The 17001-nt window shown below is 30.3% G+C and overlaps 1 protein-coding gene across 1 annotated transcript in view; it reads right to left on the minus strand.

The window, feature by feature from the left end:
* LOC144848222 (uncharacterized) overlaps nt 1-17001 on the minus strand; it is a 75744-nt gene that overhangs the window by 18695 nt on the left and 40048 nt on the right. Inside the window, exon 20 of the mRNA XM_078704935.1 lies at nt 10337-10469. Within this exon, the coding sequence (XP_078561061.1) occupies nt 10337-10469 (133 nt within the window). The remainder of the gene's footprint in view (nt 1-10336; nt 10470-17001) is intronic.

The raw sequence follows: 17001 nt of genomic DNA on the forward strand, positions 1-17001 counted from the left end.
CTGTGGTACTTTAAATTTTTTTTAAACAATATTTCTTTATAAAGTATATATATATAACTTTTACCATTTGTGAATTTTGAGACAATTCAGTTTTTTTTAATACTGCAAAATCAAAATGTTTCTTTAAATCAATAAATAAATCAGAAATGAACGAATGAACAAATTAATGGGTATACAAAATCACAACCACAATTGTTGGCATAAAATGCCTCACTTGGGGACATCGGGAGTGCACTGAAAAATGGACTGAAAGTTGTTTCAAACAACTATTGACATTAAAATGACCATTTGAAATGCCAGGGCTTAATAATACGCATTGGACAACGTAACAGAAAAAACATTCAAAGCAAACTACTTTGAAAAAATATATTTACCCAATCCTAGTTTCCAAGACTACAGGATAAACAAAATGTAAGATAAAACAAGAAGATGCTTAATTCTTTCACAGTTTCTTAGCAGAGATTTTGTTGAGGAAAAGGATGATTTTTGAATTCTAAGAAAAGGTTGGTCTATTGATGGGTAATTTGTTTACTTTTCAAAAACTGATTAAAATACACTATAGTGGGCCATTAATGTTTGGCAATGTTTCTTTTTTAATTATATTTTCAAATATACGCTTGAAAATGTTTTTCCCAGCACAAGAAGAAATTGCTGAGAATAGTGTTGATGGAGTTGATGGTGACGGTGATCTCCGTGTTCCAGAAATGTGAATAATCAAGACAGTATTATCTTAGAATCATTTGTTTGTATAATCATAAAATAATCAAACACTCAAATGTATACATCTTTGGGTTTAAGTATCATCAGGGAATTCGTGATGTCATGAATATCGGTTTATCAGAAAATCATGTAATCACTGGAGTACCGTTAACATTATTGTTTTTTTTCTAAACAGTTGCAACAAAGTTGGTTGGAGGTGAATTTATGGCAATACACAATAAAAACAAAAATGTTGTCTCTTAATAATTGCCTTGTACTTTTTGTTTCAAATCCAAAGTTGTCCATCTTCAAAAACGTTTTTGAAAGTGTCCACCTTAAGACTATACAGTTACAGTCTTGTATTTCATGGAATAGGTAGGTCATCGAAGACCGTGGTTTCCACAAAGCTTTTGCATTGTGCCTGTCTATCTTAGAATTAAATATAATGTATACATAGGTAAGGTTTAATTTCAAAATGCATATAAAAAACATTTACTGCAAGAGACAAAAGAGTGCAGTCACACTATTCTGCTAAATGTTTGAAATTACCTTAAACTATAATTGGTAATCCTGGGACATTTGCTTAAAAAAGACATAAAATATGTAATGAAAAAGGCATTACACTACACCGAGGTATCTTAGGTAATAGATTAAAGTATGATTTTTCATTGTTTTATCAAGCAATCTGGGTTTTTTATGTGCAGACTATGCTGTGTAATATTACCATTTACATTGCCAGTCGGCAAACTGGGATACAGCAAACTGGATTTCGGCAAACTGGCATAGATTCAATATCTCCTTCACGCAATAAAAATAAACAAATGCATCAAAGGGAATTGAACCTGGGACAAACATCACATCATACACACTTACACCCCAGGCTAAAAAATTGCTCGAAACAGGTGGTAAAATTGATAGTTGCCTTTCCTTGATTCATGAATATTCATGAGGGTATATACAGCCATGAATTAAACATTCATCATAATAAACACATTGTCGTTGTAGCTTTCTATCATAAGTATGCAAATTGATTATAGTATGACATAGTTTATTTGGTCATGCGTCACACAAAAGGTTGTTTATTATTAGGTAAGAAGAAGTTAGTAAATAAGAATATAAAAATAGAAAATGAGGATTCCAAGAAAAAGTGAATGTGATGAATGTAAACAGATGAGACATATATTATTAAAGTATGAATGTATTTTAATTTCTATACAGTCATTGACACAGTACAACTGTATCTGTACAATAAGTCCAGTATATTCGCACATCGCTATAAGAATGCAATAGACTCACCACAACAGCGCAAATTTTTTATTTTTTTTAACTTAAAATTTATCAAAAAAGGGATTTATTTATTTATTTAAAGTCACATTCAACAGCAGAAAATACAATTATAAAATGTCAATATAAAATATTTTGGTTTAAATTATCGCAGATTCTACAAAAACATTGATAGCTATCAAACAAGGGAACAATGGAATTATCTTTTTCAACACAATTATTAAAAAGGAAACTTATAGGAGAAATTAATCCATTTTTGTAGTATTGTGGCAAAATGAACAGACAAAAGATTATATTTAGAATTGCGAGTACAACATCCAACAGCTTCTAACATGAAAGGGAATGATATAAAATCACAATAGAATAGAAGATATAACATTAAATTTAAATTATTAAAAAGTAAACTGATATGAGAAATTAATACATTTTTGTAGCATAGTGGCAAAATGAACAGACAAAAGATTATATTTAGAATTATGAGTACAACATCCAACAGGTTCTATCATGAAAGGAGAATGAGATAAAATCACAATAGGATAGAATAATATTAAATTAATTATTAAAAAGTAAACTGATATGAGAAATTAATACATTTTTGTAGGATTATGGCAAAATGAACAGACAAAAGATTATATTTAGAATTATGAGTACAACATCCAACAGGTTCTATCATGAAAGGAGAATGAGATAAAATCACAATAGGATAGAATAATATTAAATTAATTATTAAAAAGTAAACTGATATGAGAAATTAATACATTTTTGTAGCATTATGGCAAAAGGAACAGACAAAAGAGTACATTTAGAATTACAAGTACAACATCCAACAGCTTCTAACATGAAAGGAGAACGAGATAAAATCACAATAGAATAGAAAAGACAGAATATTAATGTTTTTTATTGTCTTCATTTAACTTACATTTGTATCATCAGAAAAAAAAAATCATTAAGGAATCTGCAATAAATAATCTATTGTTATTTTCGATTTTAAGTTTTTAAGAGTAATGAATGTTTTTAATGGTATGTAATTTTATAGCCGATTTTGTATGCCATGTTTTGTACCCGGAGGTTAACAGTGGTTGTCTAGTGAACGTCTTACAAATTACAATCACTATGACATAATGACACTTTAGGCAATTCATGTTAATATTCCTCTATTTATTAAGGTGGAAATCTGTACTGTTACTAAATATACTTTCCATTTTCGTAAGAGAGCTCAAGATAGAATTACTGACGAACTGCGGCATCTTTAAGCAGAATCAGAAATAAGTCATGGGTTGATTTGTATCAACAGCCAAAAACAATAAAAAGGCTGAAAAATTACATTTTTTAACGGAAAACGAAAGTTTAAACAGCATTTATTTACATTATGTTTTTGCCTATTTTGAGACAAATATATGAATATGTGAATTTTAACATTTGTGTCATCTGTTGGTTAAAAAATTGTGTAAGATTTTCTACCATGTTTTATGCTTAAATTAGAAGAGTTCCAATAAGTTAGTTTTAGTAAACTAAACACTCCTTAATTCTTCCCTTATATTGTTGACCTAAAAAAATAATTTGTTACAATCGTTTTGTTGAATGAATAATCGTATTTAAAATAACCACTAAAAAATCGATAATTCACAGTTTGTAAATGTAAATTAATTGCAATTCATTTAATTACATTCCCAAGAAATCATCGCAAGATCACTTTGCAGTGTTATATCACACATCCACCCATACTCGAGAGTGAACGGCAAAATGCCACCGAACATGTTGTCAAATTTGTCAGTTGACGCGCCAGTCGACTTGTATGTGCATATTATAAAATGGTGTCATAGGGTATCAGTTGAAAAGGTGAATGTACAAATCGAAAATTTCCTATTAATAGGGTTTAACTGCACGTACTGTGTAGCTGTACATGTTCTTTACTATTTAACCTCATTAACCTTACAGCATAAACAAGTTTAACAACCTTAAATTAAATTTAATTACAAATTTACCATAAGATTTACATATATTTGTTGTCCATTCAATATAATTAAAATTTAGTATTTCACCATAAAGATTGTTTTTAGGACCAAGGTGGAATTTTACATAAAATTAACATAATTTTAATAATATAATTTTGACATTCAATTTTTCAAAACTAATTGTTCTAAACAGCTATTGTAAAAAACGTTTGCTGTGAAGGTTGGAAATTGAAAAAAGGTTATTTTACTTTCTGAATCAAACAAATGCAAATATTTTCAAACAGCACTCTGGTAATTTATTCTTTGGTTGATACGATTAGGGGGGATTTAAACAAATTCGAAAGGAAACCATTACATACTAAACGTTAAAGAAATGACTTATTAAAAGGGCAATGGTTTTTCTCTTGTACCTACTAAACTTAAATAGAATCGGCAGAACTTTCATAGTTGCCATAACAACGAGATAAACATACAACAATCACATTCAAATAATTCAATTTGATAACATTTTAAAAGAATTGTATAAAAAATATTCTAGACATTGTGTCTGGGCTGTTTAAGCAGAAATGCTGAACTAAAACTGTAAGCATTACATATTTTTTATTATGTGACTTTAAAAGCATAACTTTTAAACATTACTATACATCAATAAAATGGTTTTCAAACAAAATTATATCAATGTAACGTTGCTATATAAAAAAAATTTTTATTATTATTTTAATACATGCAAAGGTTAACCAAAAGAATAAGAGGTTTCCCTTCCCTCCATACTTTCAAGTTTTTAAGTTCAACTATGTATGTTTTATTTATTTTTATCTATTTTATTTTATGACCGTTTTGCAGATAGAAACATAGCCATTAAGGCTAGTGGCTTATTTAGCGGCCTCCTTAAAGTCCCATTCCCTACTTTTTTTAGATTTAATTTAAGGTCACAAACTAAAGGTAAAAATAAATACTATATGGTCCTATTGCAATAACTTTAAATTTCTTGTGTATAGTAACAACTACAAGAATTGAAATGATCTAACAATTCAGAATCCTCAATGTAATTGCAATAATAAATTGTTAACTAATTTATTTATTGCATTAGTTAATTTAAAATAAATGAATTTCGTTTCAAATAACTTCAAACTGTAAAAAGAGACGCTTTGAATATATATCATTTTTCAAGAAATTAAATTGATATGTATTATTAGAAATATTGTTTACTGAAAGTGTGGTCCGGATATTCTCTTTTCTGTATTTTTCCCTTTTCAAAACTGTGTGTTTCTAAGCAGTTAACAGATACATCAAAATAAACGTTTAGCTTTAATTATAGCGACTAAAGTATACAAATATTATTTAAATAACCTATATTTTTCAAAGGTTAATCATTTAACAAGCAAAAAAAAAAACAGAAAATCCAATCCTTTTTATAACATTTTAATAAAACAACATAAATACAGAGACATAAATCAACGAGAATAGTCTGAATGTTATTATAACTTTACATTACGTCATTATGAATACGATCAGCGATTCATTTCAATGAACAACATGAATAGCGATCAATGCGGTGAAATGTTAGATCACATTTATGATGAAGTGCTCGGGTTAACGGTAAAGACGACAAAAATCCCTCTCGGGGATCATTCTAAGATTCAATCAAAACAATTATTTTCTATCATTTTCTGTACAAAAAACAGAACGATTTCAAAGAACTATGTAAAACATCATTGGGCTCGCAGATTTAGTTGCCCTGGGGCAACCACACATTTACACGGAACAACTAAAATTATTAAAATGGCCGGTCCCGATGAGCAACGAAAGGGAAAATAAATAAAAGAATGTTTTGTATCAGTGTGGAATACAGCAGTACAGTTTGGTCTTGATCAGATGTTTAATCATTCCGGCTGCAATATGTTTCGGAAACCAAGAAGTTTAAGATATTTAAAAAAACTGAATCTTTATTTATCACACCAGTTTCTTTAAGAAAAACACCACAAAATATTACGGTTATTGTAAAAAAATTTCTTTAAGCACAATCACTGACTTACAACAATGTTTCTAAGATGCTAAATTTTGCTAGCTATAAAGTTTGATAAATCTGTGCCTAGTTGTTTTTTCAAGCCCCTAATGCTGAAAACGAAATCGTCATTTCCATTACATATCAATACTACTAATATTTTCCTCTCAACTTGATGATGTTGATGATGATTATGTAAACTTTTCACCTTCAGTAAAGTACTGTCATTGATATATTGTAGTGTTATTGTTGTGTACAGGTAATTGAAAAAATTCTATATGATACTAACAATAGGAATTTATTGCAATTCCCACCTCCCTCTCCCTACAAAAATAACCAACACCGATTTTACTTTATCATGAAATGAAGAAAGGTAAATAATATGTAACACTAAATCCAACATGTATTTAAGGGACACCCCTACCAAGGGGATACTTTATCATGAAATGAAGAAAGGTAAATAATATGTTTTAACAATAAATCCAACCTGTATTTAGGGGACACCCCTACCAAGGGGATACTTTATCATGAAATGGAGAAAGGTAAACAATATGTAACACTAAATCCAACACCAAGGGGATACTTTATCATGAAATGAAGAAAGGTAAATAATATGTTTTAACAATAAATCCAACCTGTATTTAGGGGACACCCCTACCAAGGGGATACTTTATCATGAAATGGAGAAAGGTAAACAATATGTAACACTATATCCAACATGTATTTAAGGGACACCCCTACCAAGGGGATACTTTATCATGAAATGAAGAAAGGTAAATAATATGTTTTAACACTAAATCCAACCTGTATTTAGGGGACACCCCTACCAAGGGAATACTTTATCATGAAATGAAGAAAGGTAAATAATATGTAACACTAAATCCAACATGTATTTAGGGGACACCCCTACCAAGGGGATACTTTATCATGAAATGGAGAAAGGTAAATAATATGTAACACTAAATCCAACCTGTATTTAGGGGACACCCCTACCAAGGGGATACTTTATCATGAAATGGAGAAAGGTAAGTAATATGTAACACTAAATCCAACCTGTATTTAGGGGACATTCATGAAATGAAGAAAGGTAAATTATATGTAACACTAAATCCAACCTGTATTTAGGGGACACCCCTACCAAGGGGATACTTAATCATGAAATGGAGAAAGGTAAAGTAACACTAAATCCAACCTGTATTTAGGGGACACCCCTACCAAGGGATGCTTTATCATGAAATGAAGAAAGGTAAATAATATGTAACACTAAATCCAACCTGTATTTAGGGGACACTCCTACCAAAGGGGATACTTTATCATGAAATGAAGAAAGGTAAATAATATGTAACACTAAATCCAACCTGTATTTAGGGGACACCCCTACCAAAGGGGATACTTTATCATGAAATGGAGAAAGGTAAATAATATGTAACACTAAATCCAACCTGTATTTAGGGGACACCCCTACCAAAGGGGATACTTTATCATGAAATGGAGAAAGGTAAATAATATGTAACACTAAATCCTACCTGTATTTAGGGGACACCCCTACCAAAGGGGATACTTTATCATGAAATGGAGAAAGGTAAATAATATGTAACACTAAATCCTACCTGTATTTAGGGGACACCCACCCCTATCAGGGAGACAAGCTGTTGGGTCCTGAAGTTGTCTCCTTAATGTGTTCTACTGTATGCTATTCTAGTTGCTATCAACCAATTAATTCTTCATTATATTAAAGATGTATTATCCCCCAAAAACATGAAAAATGAAGATAAATTAAATTAGACTTTGAATAGGTTATTTTGGAGTTTTAATCAAGATAATCACTTCTGTAGAAAAAAAAGGAAAGAAATAATGTTTTCACTTATAAAATGACAAAATAAATGGTTAAATTCAACCAAAAATCCATTGGCTGGCAGCCAATTTGAATATTTTTTGCATTAAATTACAGTTTTTTAACTATTATGTGACATTAAAATGGCATATTCAACAACAAAAATATCAATAATTATTTTTTCAGGGCGACAATATATCTTTGATTCGTTTTTTGATATTATCAATTAGTGTATAAACATATGTAAGGTTTTAAAAAACAACTTTTAAAAACTCTCCTTAACTTCTAAATCAAATCCACCACCTTTGCACTGTCCATTAATTGTATTTATCCACTAAATTAAAACCTTTGGTTATTAAAAGAAAAGAGTACTACGACAAGAACATAAACAACAACTAGTATTTAACTACCGATAAGCAATTATCATGTACGAGGACGATTGTTAATCCCCGGACGCCGCCCAATGGGATTAAGGCATTTAAAATGAGAGTTATTTCATTGGCTACCTAACTAATATCGTCGTATAATGGTATTATATCAAATCTGACCTACTTCTATCCTATAACACATTACCTAATATGATTAAAAGACATTATATAGTAACAACAGTAGCAAGCTACTTTTATTGTACGTCAAATCAATTTGGTCATGGAATACTACTCAGGCCAAGACTGAAGAGCGAATAGGGGATGACAACTTAACTCTAGCTACAATATGGACAACCAAGACTAAAAAGAAAAAAATTGTGAAAACTAAAATCTCTATATTACTTTAATAGGGACAAGGTTGCTTTTGAGATAGAGCATGAAATCTCAAATAAACTCCAATATCAGGGGTATATTCATGGCATCCCACCGTCTAGTCATGTATTTAAAACAATATTATTGCACTATAACACACCACTGCACACGTTAAAAGCATACATGGTTTAATGCTTTATTTAATGTCTATAGATTAATGTAAATTTTAGTTTCCAGAACAATAATTATAATTCAAATATAAAAAACCCGTATTTTATTAATTATTATCAAATACATAAACTCCGGTCATTTTTGTCAATGTAAAACTATTAAATTTTAATATCACAATATTTAAATAAACTATAATCTTAAAATGTTTTAATATTAAGTAAAGAAATTTACAATATATCACAAGATCATCATTATACCGGATCTCAATTTTTACTGTATGTAAATCTTTATACCATTTTATTCTCTGCAATATATATTTTCTCTGTATACTTCATTGTTTTTATTATGCGTACTATTGAGATGGATCAAATCAAAATATACTTAGAATAGCAAGGTTGGTAAAAGATATCAAGCATAAAATATTAAATCAAATAAGGCCATGGTTGATGAGATCATGAAATCTCAAAAAATAGCTACAATATTGGTGACAAGGCTGAAACAAGAAAAATTATGAAATCCATCTGTACAATAATGACAAGGTCTAAAGAAATAGAGCATGAACTTTCAAGCGTAGAAAAATACAGCGGAGAAAGTTGCTAAGAGACAATATTTGACAGTGGAGTTGTGGCTTGGTGGTTATGATGCTTGGCTGCCACTCCAAGGGTCCTGGGTTCAAGTACCTTCACATGTCAGGATTTTTCCTAAGGACAAAATTACAACTCCACTCCCAAAGACTTGTAATAAGACTTTGTTTATGTAGAGCATCTTGTGTATATGTTTGTCTTGTGAACCTCTGAGGGTCCCTAATGATCAGCAATTGCTGGATGGATCACCCTCTTTAAATATGGTTAAAAAAAAAATAAATAAATATTTCTTAATAGAAGTTTATACAGCATTGTATTTCCAGTCCCAATATGAACAATAAACTTTACAATTGCTGGCAGGCACCATGACTTTACTCAATGCTTACACACGTCAGATGCATGGAAATAGAATGCCAGACAATTTAAAAACCAAGAAAAAATACATTATATTACATAGCCTATGTAAATACGTGAACGCGATGGGTTGAAACTGCATCACATGACCACTGTGAGGATCGTAAATTGTATATTTCCTCGAGTATGATGATATTGACTGAGTGATTTTCGCGTGATTAGCATGTCACTGTCAAACATATGAAATCCAGCAAATTCTCCGGGAGTTTGATATTGACTGTGTAATTTCTTGCGGTTGGCGATAAATAAATAAAAGTCATCTATTGGAACTCGAACTCACGAACATTAGCCCACATCATCACGAGACAACATTTTACACGCCGCGCCATGTAATTAATTACTTTTTTTGGGAAATATATATTCCCTCGAGCAAAATATCATTCCCTCGGGGATGTCAAATCTTATATTTCACCTCTGAGCAGGCAATATCTGTATAAAACATGCTTAGCAATACAGTGGAACTCCTAATAAGTTTGAATAACAATAGAACTAGGATCCAACAAAGTGCCCCCTCTGTGGGGAACATATTTAGCATTTCCTTGCATAAAGGCTTTTACTGTAAGTACCTAAAAAAAATTAATAAATAAAATTCAAATGATTGTTTAGCTGGTTTTGAAAGATTCTAAAGTTAAAAAAATATGAATTCTCACCTATCAAGAGTAACTCTTTCTGCTGTTCCAAAGTCAACATACTGGACGGTAATACTGTTTGGAGGAGAAATCTTCAGGATTTTTGCACGGTACCATTGGTTGTCCTGTCCATACAAACCGGCACAGCACAAACCTAATATTGAAAAAAAAACATAATATTTATAGAAATTACTGCATATATTGTGAAGTGAAGAACTGTTTTTTTTAATCTGAAAATACATTGTAAAAGATGCTGGAGAATTTAATGTGCCCAAAAGAAAAACCTAAATATTCTGGTGTTAGTTTGGTAAAATAAAGGTCCTCAAGCTTAACTAGAAAATGAGGAAATTCGATTAGGCCCTCTAAAATTCCCTCAGTAAATTCCCTCATGGCAGGCAGCAGTGCAGAGCATACCCAGATCATAACAGACGATTCTCTACACTTTCCAAATAGTATACCAAGTTCTTTAACATGCACTAATGTACATAGGACCAACAGTTTTATGTCCAATCAGAAGGATGAGATACAATTGTATTTTATCAAAATATGATTAATGCCAACATTAATATTATATATATTGTTTTCCTAAGGGTTGAAAATTAGTTCATAATTGTGTTCCGCATAGAAAATCATCTTAAAATTTGTCCCACCACTGTATACATGGGACCAACAGCTTTACGTCCCATCAAAAGGATGAGATACAATTACATTTGTATTTGACAATAGAAATGCAATATTGCATATTTATCAACATGTAATTAATGCCAACATGTGATGTTTCAGAATACAATATATTTTTTTCCTAAAGGGTTGAAAATTAGTTCATAATGTATGTGTTCTGCATGGAAAATCATCTTACAATTTGTCTCTCCACTGTATTTTGTATTTTAATTATTTTTTGCTTGTGCGTGGAAAATAAAACAAACTGAATAATCATTGTATAAGCAAAGCAAACCAAACCCATACCAGAAAAGGCTGCGAAACTACGACAGTATAAATTACACTATTTATATTCAGTACGCACCATTAGTCGATATAATTATATTAATTACCCAACGTCAATGTATATTTTGTTTATACATAACAGGTAGCAAGAATGAATTCAGTGTTTAATATCTGGTTACAGTATCACAAACAGCAATCAATTATCCAAATGCATGATAACCATGAGTTCAATGGAATGGAAATTTAGTAAAATCAGTTTGTTGTTAAATTAATTTATTCTTTAGTGCTAATTTCATTTTAGAAACAGATGGTATACTCATTCATTCAATCTTTTAGAAAGTAATTTTTTTTTTATTATTTATTCAATTTTCTGCCATATACAATACAAAGAAGACAAAACAGGCAAGGAATGACCAAACAGGTGTTAACACCTATCATAGTTGGTCAACCCAAAAAAAAATGTAAAATTACATATAAAATAATTAAAAATAAACAAGACTGTACTAATTACTACTACTCATCTCAGGATGGCATTCCACTTGAAGACTTATAAAGACATTGTCTATATTGTTGAGACTAAAAACATTTGCACTTGAATTGATTCTACACATCAGGTAATATATCGATTTTCGTAAAAATTCACAAAAAGAAGGAATTCTACATTCCGTAAACATGAGACCAGCACTATACTAATATAATACATCATATATAGTAATTGTAATGTAATGTCGTTCGATTTATATAGCGCTTATACAATCAAAAGATTGTCCAAAAGCGCTGAGAGAAAAAACAGAAAGAAATTACAAAGTCTATAAAACGCTTCACATTATTACCAGTCATTTTTTTTTTATCAAATACGTATGGAACATGTATACCATAATGTTGCAGCTAGTAATTAGCTCAGTTGTATTTGACTTTAAAAGATACCCATGTATACACCTGGGAGGAAAGAGGCAAATGTAAGTGTCTTGCCTAAAGCAATGTGATGAGTGTTGGAATCAAACTCCTGATCGCAGTATCAGCAGTTTAACGGCCAACACACTGTGCCACATGCCTGTACATTAATCTAAAGATCCTAAAAAACAAGAAAACATCAAATATTTTGGAGAAAATCTTCTTTAATTATAATTAACAATTAATTTTGTATTTTACATTCATTTTATTCATCAAAAAATAATTATAATAATAATAATAATAATAATGTCAAAGATAAAATGCATAAAAGATGAAAAGGATCAACAACAAAAAGTTAAAAGCTTGTACAGGGTTGAAGACCTAAAATAACTAAACAACAATAAAATAAAAAGGAAATATACAATATATTAAAATATATATATATATAAAGTAACAATAAACATTGACATCGGCAGAAATTAAGATTTGTACTTATTAATTAGATTCAACAATTTTTTAAAAACATTAATGGATTTTGCATTTTTAATAGTCATATCTAATTTGTTCCAGACATTGAGGATAACACTGTCGGCTCTGAAGCTGGTTCATTATATGCAAATAAAAACAATATTTCATCTATCAAATTATTCACTTTTTAAAGCATAGCCAGTAACATCAACAATTATTTCATTTTTTTTAAACCTATTCCCAGTAGATCTAAAAATAAATTTATAGTGATAAATAAAGTCAATAATGTTATGGACCAGAAAGAAAAATGAATATTTGTAGATTTGACCGATGTCTCTAGAGCATAGTATGTTTTCAATCTGGACTTCCAATTGCGTCACATTTACCTGACACATTCACACTGCCTATTCCCTTGTCATGTCTACATGGTTATGAAGTTATTTAACTGTAAATTGAAGCAATTCTATTTTCCCTCCCTTCATAAATATTTTACTGTATTTCGTATTGATTCAGCTCAGCCCGGATATTAGGAACAACTCTGGTTGAACTTTCCATCTGTGGCGGATAAATATCAGCGAGCGTTCTAAGCTAGAAATACTAGTATTGAACACAGTTTTGAAAACAATTCCATTTGTTCAATGTTCTATGTTGAGCAGAAATTTGAAAATGTTAATGGTTAAAAAAGGTTTACCCATGCGTTTCTGTCAAGATCTTGTGGCAGTATTCACCATTCATACTTAGGCTAAGGGAAACCCTTAACATATAATCCTATCTAAGTAAATACAATTTAAATTGAATTTAATTAAGTGAAATACCTAATATGTATGGGAAATGTCACACTTGATCGTGTGATTGGGGAATATGGCCACAGACCTTAAAAAATAGGCAATACCGTTTGGTACATGATTTAAGAAAGGCCTCCTAGACACAGCAGGCAAAATAATAAGACCAAAATAGGAACCACAACAATGTCTTCATCTCTCCATTATTTTATTTCTGTGTTGGTGAGATGGTGGGAGCAGAAGGGGGGTCAATTGATCTTCCTTCTCTTCTGTTCCATGAAACCAATTATAATCATTCATAGAAATAAATGAATTATAAAAAGCAGGATTGTTTACTGACAAAAAGCAAGTTCATTATAATCCAATTTTAAATTTAGTATTGAATTTAATGTTATGTACTATGGTATAAACAGGACGTCAACCAGCAATGTTAAGAAATGACCATTTCTTTCATTTAATGATATAAACAATTGTATACATCAGAAATCTAATTTCAAAGATATAAACAATATAAACAATATACATAGTAAAATCTTAATAAAGTGCATTTATTATAGACGACCGACAACCAAACTAAGTCAGTTCAATCAATTTGTCGTCGGTCGTCATCTGGAACTAGAAACCATCAAACCTGTGTGGAGGTGAGGAGCGAGGACACACATGGTAACATTTACGCAAGCACACAATGAATCAACATGATGTACTTGGTCGGCCATTGTTAATCAAAGGCTCCCTATTGTCTAGAATGATGGTTCCCAATACAATTGTTGAAATTGATAAAACATGCACATAAAAAAATTATAATTGAAATAAAGTATTAAGTCAAGTCGAGTGGGAAGGCAGGGGTAGCACAACCCATAGTCATACAATCGGCACAGGTTCACGGCCCTCCTCGACCACGGTTCTTTTGGTAAAAGATAGTAGAAAACAGTCCAGTATATATATCTTGTGTACTGTAAAGAGCCTAGGGCATCTTTCGGGGAAGGGGATCATTATACAGGTAAAGACAACAATCAGTCTTAATATGTATACACAAGTGTTTTTTTTTCTGAAAATAAATACTTTAAACAACTTATTTGTTGTGATTTCTGTTTGTAAAACTGAATGGATTACGATGAGCTTGTGTAATCCAAGGTCTGTTTTGTCAATTACTCTCAAATCACACTTCAAATACTTTCGCTAATACTCATTTAAATCTAACTGATCTTGAAGTATCTGCCGATTCAAAGCATGTTTAAATGAATTTCGTATTTTGTCAGCTTTATTAAGTCAATTTATTAATGTTAAATGCATTTGTGAAAACGAAATATTCTTCAATTCATGTTCTAAACATTAAATATAGATAAATGTTTATTTAACCAATCTGAAATGGAAAAGTAGAGGGCTCCTGCAGAAAAAGATAAATATAAGAAATCCCATTAACGAATAAGGGAAAATATTTGAAAATTCAATGGCCTACCTCTATTATTTTCTATTTATGTTTTAGTTTGTTGTATTGTTCATGAGGTAGACACTGCAATAAATGTATAAAAAAAAAAAAAAAATTCTATTCAGGGGACATTTTCCAATGAAACATGTGTTTTAACACTATGGACAACCCCTATTAAGGGGACATTTTCCAATAAAACAAACAAGGGGAAACATATGTTTTAACACTATGGACAACCCCTATTAAGGGGACATTTTCCAATAAAACAAACAAGGGGAAACATATGTTTTAACACTATGGATAACCCCTATTAAGGGGACATTTTCCAATAAAACAAACAAGGGGAAACATATGTTTTAACACTATGGATAACCCCTATTAAGGGGACATTTTCCAATAAAACAAACAAGGGGAAACATATGTTTTAACACTATGGATAACCCCTATTAAGGGGACATTTTCCAATAAAACAAACAAGGGGAAACATATGTTTTAACACTATGGATAACCCCTATTAAGGGGAAATTTTCCCATTAAAAAAAACAAAGGGCAACATAATTAGGTTTAACACTTTGAAGGAGACACTTTGTTGGGTCACAAAAGCTGTCCCTTTAATATGATTCTACTGTGTAACAGTGTATATATCTTTCCTGTTTATTTTTATGAATTCTATTAATAGTATTAACTTCATACTACAACAAGTCATCGACATAGCAATGTTTAAATCAACTACAGCATGCACTTTGCAATACTAATTACCTATTATAGCAATTTTCAGCTCATCTCCAATCTTAACTATTATTATATCTTCAATATATAATGACATAATGACGACGACACAAAGTCATTAGACAAAAGCTCTTATATTTTCTCAATATTATTTTGTAAATGGAAAAAACGAAATTTAGATTACAGAAGGTATCCTTGACTCTAATAAAATGTATTACTTTTTTATGTACTTTTTTTATTTTCTATTACAGTATAAACAAGATTTTAAAATGGAAGGGGAAATATATGTTTTAACACTACATCCAACACCTATATAATTGGATAATAATAAGTGGATACAGCTATTAAAAAATGTATTTTGTTGTTTTCACAAACGGTTAAATTCAACAAAAAACCCAATGCCTGGCAGTTAATTTGAATATGTTTGCTTTAAATTACAGTTGTTTCAGGTAAATAATTTTCAATAAATTTTTGGTCAAAGTGAATAACTATATGGAACATCAAAATGCCATTTTCAACAACAATTATTTTTCAGGGGGATAATATATATCTTTAATAAACACTTTGTTTGGTAACAAAGGTGTCGCCTTATTTGTAATGCTTCATTTTGTTCTTGTTTTTTTGTTCTACTACTCTTGCAAATTATTTATTATTTAAATATATATTCTCTTTTTTTATGTTTAAAAAAAAAAATTTTTTTCTTCATAATAATCATTATTTGGAATGACCTAGTCCTATATCTTTGTTCTCATTATTAACACAACATAATTTACACTTTCAGCTCATCAACAATGTTTTGAAATAATACAAGATCACTTGCTAGATAAAATGACATCATACAGACATTGTGTTGTATTTTATTAATTTGCAAGATTTGATTTCAATCGTTCTAGTTTATTAATTTGTAACACTAGGCCTGCATATGGTTAGAATCCTCATACAATGTCTTTCAAATTTTAATCATGAACAAGTCCTAGTTAAATGCATTGTTTTATCAAGTAATTGAACAAAATTGAATGTCCAAGAAATGACATACTTTTTCTCTCCAATCTCAGCAGGACTCTAAATTCAAGTAAACTAGTAGATACTTTATAAATTGAAAATTTCAGGATTAGTGATGTTTGCTGGTTGTATTTTTGGGGAAAATCGTTAGTTTTTAGTTTGGCAAAAGTTATTTGAGACCTTCATATGCCAATTCATGTAAATACTTCTGTAGAATTGGTTAATTTCCACCACAACAAAATTGCTTCTTGCTAGTTAGTTGGTTTATTTGGATTTTTACAATTAGCATCTTTGCCTGTGGTTAAAACAAGTAAATTTCTAGCCCCGCTCTTTGAGATTTTTGCTTTTACAAAGTCCATAAGCATCTAATACTGATGATATTCAAAAAATTGCACCAAATCAATCCAACAATATCATATGTTTAATGATTATGAATT

Source organism: Antedon bifida, chromosome 7 (genome assembly GCF_963402885.1).
Source record: "Antedon bifida chromosome 7, ecAntBifi1.1, whole genome shotgun sequence".
Lineage (NCBI taxonomy): Eukaryota > Metazoa > Echinodermata > Crinoidea > Comatulida > Antedonidae > Antedon > Antedon bifida.